We start from the raw sequence: 16,448 nt of genomic DNA on the forward strand, positions 1-16,448 counted from the left end.
ACCGGGTTAATAGGAGTCAAACATTTGGTCACTAGATGAAAACAAGAAAATGCTTGCGGATACGCTAGAGGTAACATTCCATATCCGATATTTATGAAACTTTGTCAGAACATTTAATTGTCCCTATGATATTTCGAAACTGATTCCCAAAGGATCAAAAACTAGGTTTCTATATTAAATTAAACAAAAGGTTTGCGAACCTTTCGATGTCACTTTTATCACCCAATCTTCATTCAATATGTTCATATTTACTTCTTAACACGTGTCCCAATTCGGCAGAGTTGTAAACGGTATAATGAAAAAAAGGTTACTATTAAATATTAAAGACGTTTCTCGATTGTATCTATGCCGAGTTAACACTGAATTCCGTGGGCCATAAACAAGGTCGCTTGATCAAATTAAAGAAAAAACGTGTGAACACTCAAAATTCCATATTGCCAGATCTTTACGAAACATGGACACAATATTATCCCATTTTAAATCTCGACCGCGTTCGTAACTGGGTCAGGTGGTGTAAAAACGAGGTTCCTTGGTCGAATTATAATAAAAAGCTTTTGAACACTTTTCAGGACGCATTCATTGTCCAATATTCTTGAAATGTTGGTCTGAGCATACGTTCAGATGATTTGTCTGCCGAGTGAGATATGAATCCAGTCATTTATAAACAACATCGCTACATGTGGCGGAGCTACGGTGGCATAGAGGTACGGTGGCATAGAGGTGACATTCACTCCTCTTTTTTTTTTAATTGCACTGCTCTTTTTTTCTATCGATAGAAAAAGAGGAGTGCAAAACTAATTAAAAGAGGAGTGCACTTAAAAAAAGAGCAGTGCAGTAAATAAAGGAAGGGTGCATTAAACAAAACAGGAGAGAATTTCGAGATCTCGAGATTCCGGACGACGACGACGACTACGACTACTACTACTACGACGACGACTACTCTACTACTACTACTACTACTACTAGCAACAGTAGCAGTAGTAATAGTAGGAGGAGGAGCAGTAACAGCAGTAGCGATAGTAGTAGTAGTAGTAGTAGTAGTAGTAGTAGTAGTAGTAGTAGTAGTAGTAGTAGTGGTAGTAGTAGTAGTAGTAGTAGTAGTAGTAGTAGTAGTAGTAGTAGTAGTAGTAGTAGTAGAAGTAGTAGTAGTAGTAGTAGTAGTAGTAGTAGTAGTAGTAGTAGTAGTAGTATGTTATGTTATATCAGAGCATTGCCTTTAGGACGTTTTCATTGGCTGATAAATTTGAGGGAACAATATAGTATTTGATTGGCTGACTAACTCGTGGCCACGAGTTAGCTAAGTCGGGATCTCGATATTTCGAAATTCTTTCCTCTTTTGTTTAATGCACCCTTCCTTTATTTACTGCACCGCTCTTTTTTAATTGCATTCCTCTTTTATTTAGTTTTGCACTCCTCTTTTTTATATCTCGTGGCCACGACATAGCTGACTCGTTGCCACGAGTTACTAAGTCGTGGCCACGAGATAGAAAAAAGAGGAGTGCAATTACAAAAAAAGAGGAGTGAATGTCACCTCTATGCAACCGTACGGAGCAGTTTTCGTTATCTAGTAATTGTAAACGTGTTTTAAAACTATTGATGTCACATTGGTGACCCGCTTATCGTGAAACTTAAGAGAAATGTTAATAAAAAAGTTATGTTATTACATATAGACATCATGAAACATGATTGTGGTTTGTTTGCCTGCCTGGTGCTGAGACAATTTTATTGTGAAACTTAATCCATTTATGCCTAGTGGACTCTCCCATCCTTCTAAATTGGATCAATTTATTTCCAAATCTCTTATATTTCTACCTTTCCTTAACAACAAAGTAGTATGTTGTAATTGTTTCTAAGCAAACGTAGACACTTGTTCTGGTTAACATTTATTAAGGAATTAAGGATGCATAAATTACAGTCAATATATGAATATCCCTGGTGATATATCTACAGCTGCCAGATTGTCTCTATAGATAACCGTGGAAGGGAGAAGCGCGCCTGGCTCGGGGGACACCCGGCACCTGAAACCAATGGTTAATATGAGTCGTATTCTGAGAAAACTGTGCATAATGCATGTGCGTATAGTGTCGTCCCATATTAACCTGTGCAATTCGCACAGGCTAATCAGGGACGACACTTTCCGCTTGTATGACATTTTTCGTTAAAATGAAGTCTCTTCACAGCAAAAATCCAATTTAGGCAGAAAGTGTCGTCATTGATAAGCCTGTGCGGACTGCACAGGCTAATCTAGACGACACTTTACGCACATGCATCAAGCCCAGTTTTCTAAGAACGCGACGCATATATTTGAGCCTCGCTCTGAGAAAACTGGGTTAAATGCATTGGCGTATGGTCGTCCCAGATTAGCCTGTGCAGTCCGCACATGTTCAAATGGGACGACACATTCCGCCTGAAGTTGCTTTTCGCTTGTAAACAGAAGAATTCCTATAAACTGAAAATTCCATAAAAGTGGACTACACATGCTTATCTTGCACGACACTTAACGCACATGCTTAACAATGCTCGCTATAGTTCAGTTAAACAAATGCAAGTCCTGTTTATAGTTAATATCATACAGAATCTAAAATCTGATCGTAATAAAATGAGGTTTGAGTATATTGAACAGTCAAAATGTAACCAACTAATTGTTTGTGTTTGCAAAACTAATAGACACTAGAACAAAACGAAACGCCTTTATTGCATTAAAAATAACTAAACACGTGTATAAACAAAGTAGTTATCAATTACAATACACAGTAGGATGAAAACGCACTTGGTCGGGATGTCGAACACGTAAGTGTGTCATGCTTACAGAGACCGGAACTGTAGAACAGCGGTGGGATGTTTAATATGTCAGTAGTTATAGGGACCTGAATTGTAGGACACGGGGTCGAAATATTAAATCTATTAATAGTGTGTCATACTTACGGCGACCTGAACTGTATGACACCTGGTCGGTATGCTTACCACGTTAGGAAGTCATACTTCCGGGGATACTTGGTCGGGATGCTAGATATGTTGTGTGGTAATATTTATAGAGACCTACACTGTATGACACCTGGTCGGGATGTTGAACATGTTAAAGCGTGTCAAACTTACTGGGAACTGAACTGTAGGACAATTTGTCGGGATGTTGAACATGTTAAAGCGTGTCAAACTTACTGGGAACTGAACTGAAGGACAATTTGTCGGGATGTTGAACATGTTAAAGCGTGTCAAACTTACTGGGAACTGAACTGTAGGACAATTTGTCGGGATGTTGAACATGTTAAGGCGTGTCAAACTTACTGGGAACTGAACTGTAGGACAATTTGTCGGGATGTTGAACACGCTGGTGTTGGAGATTCCAGCCTTGATGTTGGCGAAGGTTATCACTTCCATTATGTCCGCTAAACGTGGAAACAAATGTTGTGTTTTATTTCTGTCAGTTGTGTAAATACGTGAATAGCAGCATAATAGTTTTATATTAACGAAATTGATCAAATGAAATGAGAAAATTGGTGAGATGAATGGTGTTGGACTGTAAAACCATTCACCATTTTACATGAAGTGCAAGAAAGAAAATATTTTTAAAGGGCTTGTTCATAGATTCTTGTATTTATAAAAAATGAAATTTAATAATTCACTTACAAATCTGTTATATTTTGAAAAGTTAAAAAAATGATAAAACAATTAAACAAATAAAATAAAGAAAATCAAATGCCTGTCGTGGAGCTCGAACAAAGCGAAAGATAACAGGAAAACATTACACCATGCAAACCGTCGAAATGTTGACGGTAGTGTAAACTTTATGTCGGTTTAAACGTTGTTTTTTTTTTAAAGACAACTATATACACAAAGTAGTTTTGGTGAAATTTTAAAACAACAACTATATACACAAAATAGTTAACAATTACAAGCGCTTTTTTTATTTTTGTCGATTTTGACTGTAAATGATAAATTAACGAACATACATTAATAGCATTTTTACTCTGTCCAGAAGTGTTGATAGGCAAATATTGATATCAATTTTAATATCATATCCATGAAAAATAATTTGATTTACAGATCAACTATTGTTTTTAAGTTTTGCATTTCTTTTCTGAAAAACAAATGCGATATGAAATTGACAAAAATACTGTTTAGCCTCTGCATTTTATGAATCTCTAAATATCTTACTGAAAAGTCGTTTCACAAGTTAACAAAATCAGGAAGCTTTCAGAGTACATCATATAATATATTTCTGAAAAAGAGAACATTTTTTAATGAAATGTTCTTGTGTTCTCACCTCCATCGAACTTTCCATTCACATCTTCAGCCAAAGGTACGCAGGTATCAGCGGTGACGACGAAATACACGGTGAACTCCCCGTAGTTGACCTCGAACGCCCGGGCCTGAACGCTGTTGCTTCCGAGCCCGTAAACGACCTCTGCAGAGGTGGCGTTGTCTGGTATACAGTTGGGCAGCCACGCCCCGAGAGGTTTCGATGAACATCCGTCGCCCATGACGGTGTATTGTACGCGCTTCGAAAATTAATTTTGACCCATTATTCAGCTTATTTTCAAATTACATGTATTTTCATATAAATATTAGGCACATTAATAGAAATGTGTGTCACTTTAGCAATTGTTTATTGTTAAAAGGATTTTTTGGTCATACAATTTTAACTTAAAAGTATATTTGTATCCCATTATAGCGCGGTGTCGCAAGCCGTTATCGACAAATTTGTGTTTGAACATAACAATCACGCGACAATAAAGCTTATTAAGTCATCCACAAACACGTCCTCCTCGTACAATTCATGCCGGGCTGAACGCGGCCCATCGCGTCCACTTAGGATTTTAAACTATTAATAAGTACGATTTTATAGTAAATATGTCATTGCATTTCTATAAAGACATGTTTTACGCTTTTAAAGTGCGACAAAACGAAAAAAAATCGTTAGTTTACAGGTTTGCGCCTTTTGTCGGGGTCTGCGAACATAAACGACTGAAATAAATGTGTATTATCCCTAAAAAGAAATGATGCACATACCTTGTTGAAGTCTTCAATGATGGTCTGTCTGATAGGGAGGCCGTTATAGTTGATATTCTGCACTGTGACGATCATCTTCTGTTGAGCATCGTAGTGAATGCGCATAGTGCCCTAAACATAAATATGTGAGCCGCGTCATCCGAAAATGGGTCTTATGGATGTTTTAAAAGAATGATTGAAATAACCGACATTTTTAATATTATCGTTCAGCTTCAGACATTTAAAGATTTATACCCATAACCTATTTTCATAATTCAAATCATAAAATAATAAATTAATTTCTTCATACCACAAGTTGTTAAGTCATGTACGCTTAACGTCAAACAAACTTAAACCAACATATTTCAACGGCTATGAGTATTGACAAATACGGTGGTTTCTGACCTCGATGAATGACGTGTTTCCGTTGGCTACGCTGCCTAGGATCAACCCCATGTCGCCTTCCCACTGAGTCGGCGTGCAGCATCCACTTCCGGCAGCAGCGGCGACCAGGGACAGGAGCGACAGAACGACTGCGAGCATTGCTGGTGGTTGCAGAATATCAGAATCGTTAGTATATCATTTAAAAATAATTGCATTATGATCTACAAAATGTTGTGAAATGATAAATAACAAATCATTTTTAGAATCTTGAGCTTAAGTACTAACATTATTGTTATATGAGCCTAGTACAGAGATAACTGGACCTAATACATGTACGTAAAGTGTCGTCGCAGATTAGCATGTGCAGTTCGCAATGGCTACACAGGGACGACCCTTTCCGCCTCAATTAGATTTTTCCTAAAAAGAGACATCATTAAAACAAAAAATTCTATAAAAGCGGAAAGAGTCGTCCCTGGTTAGCCTGTGTGGACTGCACAGGCTCATCTGGCATGACACTTTACGCATATGCAATTAATCCAGCTTTCCAAGAACGAGGCTCATGTTCTGTTCGTAAAGAATCATGTTTATGTACTAAAGTGGAATGACTGTTTACAGTTTGCGTGTGGTTGATGTTTGACATTCTTTTTATAAATTACTGTATTAATATTTCCATCTTTGCAACACATATATGTAAAACATATTTGAACAAGTTTGAACAAGTGAAAATTACATCTCTCTACTTTTTAAATATTAAATTATTTATAATGTCGTGGACTTCATCGTGTTTTAATATCTGAAATAAAACATAGTTTTGTTTTGTGGCTACTAGAAACGAAAATAAGAAAACAAAAGCTTCATTACCATGATATACTTCCTTTCATTAAATAATACAAAACGTGTACAATAGAACACACGAAATAAAACACACAGGTACTTCAAATAAAAGCAAACACAAACATCTACGGTGATTAGAACTTACTTGTTAAGTGGAGAGACGTACAATGGATAAATGAAGACAGAGTATTTTATCACACTGGAACCTTATTCGTGTGAACATGACCCCTGCATATCTCGTCGTTACGATAGGGGCCCAGAAAGGGGCAGAATTTTGAAATGTACTCCTAGCTGAGTAACATTGGGAACTGAACATACGGTTACCGTATTTATTTAAACACAAACAATCGCTAAGGCCAATATGAAAATGTCATTCGTTCCACTTACATCGCCAAAAAATAGTGTAGAAAGATCGGGTTAACCTTTTCATCATATTTTGTTCAAAGATGCCCCACTAAATTAAGAATACACAATTGTGTTTTTATGTTTTATTAATTTTAAATTAATTAAGCGAATATTATCGAATGTAGCACAAATTATTGCAAAATTAAGAGTGAGTTTAGTCAATATATGATCGAATTTGGAAACCAATATTGAACGCATAAATTTAAGTGAAATACCGAAAAAAAGTGTAGGATCGGCGCAATAAATAAGGGTCGGTCGGGTTGGTGGAAACGAATAACTTGTTTGCACCAAATGCATTGTTTTACATTTATCATCGAGAAATACATTTCATGGCCTGCCGACAATTCTACCAATTTAATTGAACATCATATCTCTGAAACTTTTCTATATTGCCATTTCTACAGTTTGCGTTTGCTGAAACAATACAAAAATGAAATAATTAACAACGTGGTTCAGCAAAGAATACATTTTATACCAAACGTAACAATCAGCTTTAAAGGGACTTATTCACGGTTGGGCAAAATGAAATTAAAAAATATTTTCTGACTCATAGATTCAAAAAAGGATGTAAGCATCATATTGAAGAAAGCAAATGAATAGACTTCCTTACGAAGAACAATAAAACAAATATATGTGTTTGTTTTTATTGAAATGAATTCTTCAACCGGGTTTGGCAAAGTTATAAAACGTCTGTAATGCTTTTCATCGATAATTTAACAAAATGCATTACATACAGAACGTTCAGACTTCACCCCAAAATTCGAAAGCCTGCTCGGTATAATGGTAGCGCGGTATATTTTGCCTTGAGGAGGCCCGGGTTGAGCTTCAGGGTAGGTTTCACCGGAGGGGACTTATGGTTTTTGCTCTGTCTGTGAGTCTGCGAGTCTGTGCGTCTGTCACACTTTCTGGATCCTGCGATAACTTTAAAAGTTCTTCATATTTTTTCATGAAACTTCAAACATGGATATATGGCAATATGGACATTATGCACGTCATTTCATTTTCTTCCTACGTCAAAAATTCGGGTTGCTATGGCAACAAATATATAAAAATATATAAAAGAATATGACAATGGTGGAGTCGGTAGGGGACATATATTGCTTGTTTCTTTTTATTTTTCTAATGTTTCTTTTTATTTTTCTAATTGTTTAAAATTCCAACTCTTACAGATTTGAAAGTAAATTCATTTATTGTTGCGGTTGTTGTTCTTTTTCAAAAATACGAAAATATGTGAACAAGTGTACGTCCAAGAACTAGGATCAGCCGTTGTTAGCGTCTGAGCAGTGATGAGTTACTCCCCTTTGTAGTAAATTAGCCATTCTCCCAAAGGAAGTAAGTTATTTTTTACATGGTTAAATATTCGGTATTATTAGTGAATCATGCGCTTATTTAACGAACTGTTTGTTAAATTGTATGATATTAACAATGTATATTGAATTGTTAATTCTATCTAGATAAGAGCTACTACATAATTTTCGAGAGTGTTTAAAGATCGCCAAAGGATTCTCTCTGCATCGTTAGTCGATCGCTGCCATAAACAAGACTAGAGCAGCGACCGACTATCGATGAACAAGATCGGTCATAAGACCTGTGAAGTACACTCAATAAAGCAGTAAATTAGATTGTTAAATATACCAGAAGTGACATTTTAGTGTGGACACGCAAATATAAACAACATTATATTTCAAAATATCATCACATCATCTTTGTATTTGATTACATCTCATGGGCCTCATGTGGGTATTGTTTTAAACGCACACACATCAGCCTAACCATACCTTTTACAGTATGTAGATATACCTGTTTTGATTGTTGAAACTGCCAAAAGAACATGCCCAAATAGTTTTACGTAAGGTCAAACTGGAAGAGAATACTGGTGCAGTACCTAAATCGGTCACACTTGGAAAACAGTTTAAACATATTTTAAAAAGTAATGAAACAATTTTCACAAGAATTCACAATCAAGTTAGGTTCAGTATGCCTTTGCTGGCATATTTTGGTAATATTTCATTTTTTGGTATGGTAAAAATACCAAGCCATATTGAATTCCAAAACTGTGTAAAAATTACCATGAGTTCCTTATACCGCGGCGCCATTGCTCTGAAACAGTTCAAACTACAAGTAAATATTTATTTTTAACTCGGCTGTTTTTGGAGAAAACCCGAGGTATTGTCATAGCCAGCTTGTTGTGTCCGTCGTCGTGTCGTCCGCGTAGTGCTAAAACCTTTACAATTTGTCAAGGTTTTGAACATTGGCTCTAAAATCAAAGTGCTTCAACCTACAACTTTGAAACTTAGTATGTAGCTGCACCTTAATTAGTTCTACATGCCACACCCATTTTTGGGTCACTAGGTCAAAGGTAAAGGCAGGCCTTTTCCGCACCATTTTGGGAAAACGCCACACTGAAATTTTGGGAATTTCGCGTCGTGAAAAATCCAATTTTGGGAAAAAAAAATAATTGCAAAACTGGCTCAATTGGGAAAAATAATCCCATGTAATTAGTGTTTCTTATATTTCAAAGAAGCTGTTAACTGGTAAATAACAACTATTTTGATAACATATTATTTAAATTTTACGAAATATTATGAACATGTGTGATAAGTGCAGGTTTTTTTATCTGATTTTGGGGAAAGGGCCTGGCCTTTTTTGAGGGGAAAAAAATCGCGTGAAATGCCGGATTTTGGGGAAAATAAGGAAAGTCTTAAATAAATAATCAATTTTAAATATTTTACTGTTTTTTAAAACAAATTCAAGGCAACAGATAATTTAATTATGCAATATTTTTCTATTTTCTACACTTGATCAGGTTAACTTATATATTTAAAGGTTTTAAAAAATAAAAATAAAAAATTTTGGAATTGGGAAATTTTTTTTATAATTGGGAAAAAAACAACCAGATTTGCATTGGGAATGGGGCCGATATTTGGACCCGTGGCATAGGGCGGAAAAGGCCTGAAAGGTCACTGTGACCTCTAAAGAAAAAAAAAAATTCTGACAAGCTTTCATGTATTCAAAACTGCACCCACAGCTATTCAAAACTGCACCCGCAACCGAGCGTGGCACCAGTTATGCGGTGCTCTTGTTTGTAATTGGATTTTAAAAATAACTTCTTTATAGTTCAAAACATATAACAACTTTTTTTAGAGGTAATTGTTTAGATTTTAAAAGGGGCTCCATTTTGTAAAATGGTAAATTGGGAACAGTGAATAGCTTACTCTACTTAATGTTCACTATTGTTTTCATTCAACCTTTAATAATTATCAGATGAACAGTGTTTCAATATCTAAAATAACTATCTAATGTTTCTAAGATGTTTAAATGTTTAGCTCTGAAACTGATGCCCTTCATGCAAAATATGATACATACATAGCCCTGTCTAATATATTGACATATATGGGGTCATAATGACATGAGTATGCTTAAATTTTAAAATAAATCAATACGGATAAATACGCAAAATTGTTATTGTTATTACTGAGATCATCATTGATTGAGAATAACATTAAAAGTGTTTTTTACAATGCTAATTTGGATGGGGTGGCAGATATAGGACAGTGTCAGAATTAGGCACTGCCCCAGTATTTAATTTTGTATCAGTTATATTTCAAATTAAAACAATATAACATGTATTATTTTGTGATGAACAGTTATTACCTTATATGTTAATTGGTGTGTAGATCTATGGTGTAATGTTTTCATGCCCCAAGCATCTACACTTGCCAAGAGGCACAAAGCCATTGGCTTGATAATTTGTTTTGCTGTCTGTTTGTAAGAGTCAATCCAAAATGATGTGATTCATCTGACATAAATCATTCTTCCTACAAAGCTTGTTACCCAATCTATGATGTCTTTGAAAACTATAAACACACCGAATTCACCAGACCTTGAGTTTACCTACATTTGGACTTCTGCAATTCAGAAGGTCCAAAATCTTGGTTTACCCAACATGATGTGTTTCATCTAACATCAATACAGCATGTTACAAATCTACCCATATCCCATGATTTTAACCTTGACATTGTCCTATTTTTCGCCTTATATTAATCCATAAAGTCCAAATTATTGCGAAATTGGATAAACCAAAATGAGCTTTTTTGTTGCATGAATAATACTACCTTAAAAGCTTTGATTCTTGTACGGATGTTATTAATGAACACTCATAACACATGCACATCACCTGATCTCATTTTGACCTAATGCAATTGGCTTACTTTTGGATTAAATTTATTCAAATGAGTCCATGTATCCATACTGCTAAGGCTTCCTTTGGTTACAAATTAATTAATAGAACACAGCATCTTCTTTATACCAGTTCTTTAGAAGTTAAGCATTTTTGTAATGATTTAAGATTTTTATAACGCTTTATTTGTTGGTTTGTATAGTAAATAACAGTATTGACCATATAAGTACATGTAGCTCAATACATATTGTGAATCTCAATCATTATCTTTTATGGCTATGTTTCAGTCTGATAGAGCATTTTCACATCACAATACTATTATGAGCAATGAGGAAGACACTGGCAGTTTCCCGTGTGATCTGTGTCCGGAAACATTTGAAGAGTTCACAGAATTCAGCGAACACCTAAAAAGTCATTTTAAAGGAAGAAATCACAAATGTCCCGAATGCGTTCTAGAGTTTGAGAGCAGAGCAGATCTTCTGGAGCATCAAGCCACACATAACGTTGGTCCAACATTTGAGTGTGCCATGTGCAAGAAGAAGTTTCCAACCAGTTTGGCTTTAGAAAATCATGCCATAATTCACAGAGACAAGTTTTCGTGTGATTTTTGTGACAAGATATTCAGTCTTAAAGCACAGCTTCATGACCATAAAAAGCTTTTCCAGTATAAGTATAAATGCTGCCTGTGTAACAGGTCTTTGTCTGGCAAGACACCCTTTGATAACCACATGCGTTCTTTGCATATAAAGGGAGGCAGGATGTTTCATTGTGACATCTGTAGCAAGGATTTTCGTTCCAAAGGAAACCTAAAACAGCATCAAGAAAGTCATGAAGATAAGCCTCATGTATGTGAAACTTGTGGTGTCGCTTATCGTGTAAGTATCAATACAGTCTGAAAAGTATTTGCAATTATATAGATATTATAAAATATAATGCAGTCGAAAATAATTCCTTTTAGCAAGAATGTTTAGACCACTCGAAACATCCAAATTATAGTTTGATTACTGTACCACATTCACAAAGTTTAGAATAAAAAATGATGTAAACTTTATAACATGAGTACCAATTATCATATACCAGGTAAGTACTTAGCAAAAATATTAAGCTTATATGTAATAAGGTAAGATGCCATCTTAAATAACCATTTCATGCTTAGAAGCAAAGTGAAAATGGCATTTGTTACCAGCATATAACCAGAACAGTTTGTGAGTAACTCGCAGTGTGAATCTTGTAAGGAAGGTCTTAATTTAATTTGTTTCAAAGGGACTACAAATGTGTCAAAAGGCTTTTTAAGCGGTAAAGGGATAAACTAAATTGTAAAAGTTTGTGCTTGCATTTCAGAATAAGAAGCTGTTTGACATACATGTGAAAATCCACGAAGAAGGTGGCATTACCTGCTGTAAAATCTGCAAGTTCAAGGCCCAGGGTCCAGGGTCTCTGTCCCAGCACATGAGAATGCACGAGAAGGAGTTGGCTTTACTGAAGAAATTGGATAGCTCAAGTGTATCACATACTCAATCTTAAGAGTCACTATTGATACTCATTAAGTCCTAGGTAACATATTATTTTTACTGATTGAGAACATGCATATTAAGGAACAGGAAAGAGTTTTGGATTGGAGAAAAAAAAAACATTGCTACAGAAAAATAACTAGAAATTTTGTCTGAAATTTACTTTGCATCCTCCTTTGTGCTTTTTAAACATCCAAATATTAACAATAAAAATTAAAATTAAAACTATCTCTCTTAAATATAAGTTTCGGTGTGAATACTTTTAAAATACCAGAAATTAATAACACTGTGAACCACATTATCATATTAATGAAATATTTTATATTTAGCTTCAAATACAAAAAACAAATGCCTACTTTCAACTGTTTTATAAACTATTTAAAACTAAAGATCCAAATTGAAAAAGAAATAGCCCTCAACAACGATAAACTTCATATTTTTGAACAAAAATGGAAACATATAAACTTTCATAACCCAGTCTAGTAGTTTTCTACCCACCTTTTACAATTGACTAAACTTATTTTATTTTTTTTTATTTTTTAAACACCTATCACAAACAACCAAAGAAAAACAAATACATATTGATAATTTGTAATTATTAAAGGAAATCACAAGGTCAACAACATGTATATATTAGCATATTTTGTATTACATGTTTGAACAGCTTTGCTGCCGAATGTTAATCACCATGTTTCTTTTTGATATTATTCATGTATACATTGTATGTTTTATATTTAATAAAAAAAAAATAAAAAATTATTATTTTTTAGTATGGTAAAATAGAACAGCCAAAATGAAAAAACTGCCCCTTAAACGGGGACTTGTTAACAGCTTGGCAAAATAACAATAAAAATAATTAATTTTGTTTGAAAGAATGAATACATTATACATTATATATATTCAAAAAGAAAAATTACCACTAATGACTAAGAAATCAGTAGAAAAACATGTTAGTTCATTGTAAATCATCAACAGAAATTGTAAAAATTATGAAGGGTTTGTAACGCTGTTAATCGATAAGTAATCGAAAACGTGCATTACCAACATGGTTTTGAATTTCGGTGCATTTTTACATGATGTAGAGGTAGCCAATTAGCTTTTGCCTCAAGAGGCTGGGGTAAGATCCCCAAAGCAGGCACATTTTCATTTGATCTTGTTGGTTGTTATATATTATTAATATTTAAAACTGAATATTACATGCAGTTTTGTTAGTTTACTATTTAAATAATATTTTTCACAAACACGAAAATCTTTGAACACGTCCCTTGACTTGTAATGGTGAATCGTAAGATCTCTGAATGCAATTGCAAAGAAAGTGTGAAATATTTCAAATGTCAAATATGATCCCATTTTTTTATCCCATTCATAATGAATTATGTGATATGGATAAAAAGTAATATTTTAAATATTTTTTTGTACAGTTCTGTGTTTTGTGGAACAGATCACAATACATTAAAAAATAATAGAATTGTCTTTTTCGCTTACTTAAATAACTTTTACATTTGTAAATTCGTATATTACTCTTGTGAGTCTGGCTCTGAGAAAACATGGTTTACTGCATGTGGGTAGAGTGTCATCCCAGATTAGCCTGTGTGGACTGCATGTGGGTAGAGTGTCATCCCAGATTAGCCTGTGGGGACTGCATGTGGATAGAGTGTCATCCCAGATTAGCCTGTGTGGACTGCATGTGGGTAGAGTGTCATCCCAGATTAGCCTGTGTGGACTGCATGTGGGTAGAGTGTTATCCCAGATTAGCCTGTGTGGACTGCATGTGGGTAGAGTGTCATCCCAGATTAGCCTGTGTGGACTGCATGTGGGTAGAGTGTCATCCCAGATTAGCCTGTGTGGACTGCATGTGGGTAGAGTGTCATCCCAGATTAGCCTGTGTGGACTGCATATGGGTAGAGTGTCATCCCAGATTAGCCTGTGTGGACTGCATGTGGGTAGAGTGTCATCCCAGATTAGCCTGTGTGGACTGCATGTGGGTAGAGTGTCATCCCAGATTAGCCTGTGTGGACTGCATGTGGGTAGAGTGTCATCCCAGATTAGCCTATGTGGACTGCATGTGGGTAGAGTGTCATCCCAGATTAGCCTGTGTGGACTGCATGTGGGTAGAGTGTCATTCCAGATTAGCCTGTGTGGACTGCATGTGGGTAGAGTGTCATCCCAGATTAGCCTGTGTGGACTGCATGTGGGTAGAGTGTCATCCCAGATTAGCCTGTGTGGACTGCATATGGGTAGTGTCATCCCAGATTAGCCTGTGTGGACTGCATGTGGGTAGAGTGTCATCCCAGATTAGCCTGTGTGGACTGCATGTGGGTAGAGTGTCATCCCAGATTAGCCTGTGTGGACTGCATGTGGGTAGTGTCATCCCAGATTAGCCTGTGTGGACTGCATGTGGATAGAGTGTCATCCCAGATTAGCCTGTGTGGACTGCATGTGGGTAGTGTCATCCCAGATTAGCCTCTGTGGACTGCATGTGGGTAGAGTGTCATCCCAGATTAGCCTGTGTGGACTGCATGTGGGTAGAGTGTCATCCCAGATTAGCCTGTGTGGACTGCGCAGGGTTGACACTTTCAGCTTAAACTTGATGTTCAATAAGAAGATACTTCTTAAGACAAAAGATAAAATAAAAACGGATGGTGCCTCCCCTAATTAGCCTGTGCACACTGTACTGACTAATCTGGGACGACACTCTATGAGTATGCATTTAGCCCAGTTTGCCCAGAGCGCAGATTTTCACTAAGAAGATACTTTCTTAAAACAAAAGATAAAATAAAAATGGATAGTGTCTTCCCTGATTAGCCTGTGTGGGCTGCACAGGCTAATCTGGGACGACACTATGCATATACATTAAGCTCGGTTTCACCAGAGCGCAACCCATTTATATATTAACTTTTAGTATTTTCTATTTATTTTCATTTACATGTAGGTGGCTTCTACCTCAAGGCTCATTATTTGTAAACAAAATATGTTTGTTTATGATTTGTTAAATGAGTTCATTATGATTTTGAAAATGGTTCTTTTTTGTTGTTGCAGATTTTGTTTTCTTTAAAGGGCATCTTAATTATGAAATAAAGATTGCTGTTCCTTTATTCTTGTTCGTTTTTATACAAATCGATTTCACCATAGTGCATCAAGTCATTTGTACCAAAGATCTACCTATACATTTTTGCAAACAGATCTCTGTGTCCTGGGCATATTTAACCTAATTATGCCTAGTAGACTCTCCCATCCTTCTTAATTGTATCAATTTATTTCCAAAATTAGGGATGTCTAGTATATGTATTTCTATATTTAGAATATTTCTTACATAAATTCCTTTAAGCAAACAGCGCAGACCCTGATGAGACGCCGCATATTGCCCTTTTTCTAGACGCTAGGCATAAATGGGTTAATTTGGTATACATGTGCATAGTTTCAATAGCATGCACCGGTATTTTGTCTGATTATACGTTTTCGTATTCTTATCAACAGCCGCGAAAACTTGTCTTAATGCATATGATGCGTAAGGAATGGTCCCAGTTTAGCCTATGAAGTCCGGAAAGGCTTATCAGGGATTACTCCGCTTTTATGGAATTTTTCGTTTAAAGGAAATCTCTTCTAAACAACGCTACCGTTTAGTCTGAAAATGTCTTCCCTAATTAGCCTGTGCACCGGGTAATCTGGGACGACACTGTGATATTGTATTAAGCCCAGTTTTCCCATAACGAGACTCATTTAAATTCAAATTATTGGACAAAAAATAATGAGTAATTCAAATTATGTTTTGGCATTCGTTCAAGTTACCACAGAAAAAAACTGCTCATATAAATTGTATGACGATAAAATATTATAGTCTACAATATGGTGTTCAAAATTAATATGTGACATAAATTTTTACTTGCAGTTGTTTAAAAGCCATTCTATAGGGGTCAAAATGTATGACACCGGATTTAAAATAAACTGATCTTGTTTTCTTATCGCCATTACAAAATTGTTGGCAATCATTATACAATTGCGTACAATGATAACGTTCTTAGGGTTCTTATCTTGGACAGTGTCAGATGTCAAAAAGGTCAGCAACTTCTCATAAAAAAGAGGCTGCCAAGGGGATGAGGGCTGACTATTCGACATTTGAAGAACATTTCTCATTAAAGGAGAAT

At 35.6% G+C, this 16,448-nt stretch overlaps 1 protein-coding gene and 2 long non-coding RNA genes across 4 annotated transcripts; 1 reads left to right on the forward strand and 2 right to left on the reverse strand.

Annotated features, from left to right (window-relative positions):
* Nucleotides 1–1,867: 1,867 nt before the first annotated feature.
* LOC127866867 (uncharacterized) lies at nt 1,868–6,517 on the reverse strand. 2 transcript variants are annotated; one of them, XM_052407691.1, is made up of 6 exons: nt 6,353–6,517; nt 5,395–5,534; nt 5,011–5,121; nt 4,265–4,499; nt 3,286–3,386; nt 1,868–2,018 (listed from the first exon to the last, which is right to left on the reverse strand). In XM_052407691.1, exons 2-6 carry the CDS (start codon nt 5,530–5,532, stop codon nt 1,965–1,967), a joined length of 639 nt encoding a protein of 212 aa, XP_052263651.1. In that variant the 5' UTR covers nt 5,533–5,534; nt 6,353–6,517; the 3' UTR covers nt 1,868–1,964. The 2 variants fall into 2 exon arrangements, with proteins under 2 accessions (XP_052263651.1, XP_052263652.1); XM_052407692.1 differs by having other exon boundaries at nt 6,235–6,365.
* Nucleotides 6,518–7,823: 1,306 nt separating this feature from the next.
* Nucleotides 7,824–15,396, forward strand: LOC127866869 (uncharacterized). The gene is made up of 3 exons (XR_008043147.1): nt 7,824–7,944; nt 11,080–11,667; nt 12,134–15,396. It is a non-coding gene; the product is annotated as an uncharacterized LOC127866869 (long non-coding RNA).
* On the reverse strand, nt 10,955–16,295 carry LOC127866870 (uncharacterized). The gene is made up of 3 exons (XR_008043148.1): nt 16,187–16,295; nt 12,187–12,271; nt 10,955–11,598 (listed from the first exon to the last, which is right to left on the reverse strand). It is a non-coding gene; the product is annotated as an uncharacterized LOC127866870 (long non-coding RNA).
* Between the last annotated feature and the right edge of the window lie 153 nt (nt 16,296–16,448).

The sequence above is a fragment of the Dreissena polymorpha genome, chromosome 2 (genome assembly GCF_020536995.1).
Source record: "Dreissena polymorpha isolate Duluth1 chromosome 2, UMN_Dpol_1.0, whole genome shotgun sequence".
NCBI lineage: Eukaryota > Metazoa > Mollusca > Bivalvia > Myida > Dreissenidae > Dreissena > Dreissena polymorpha.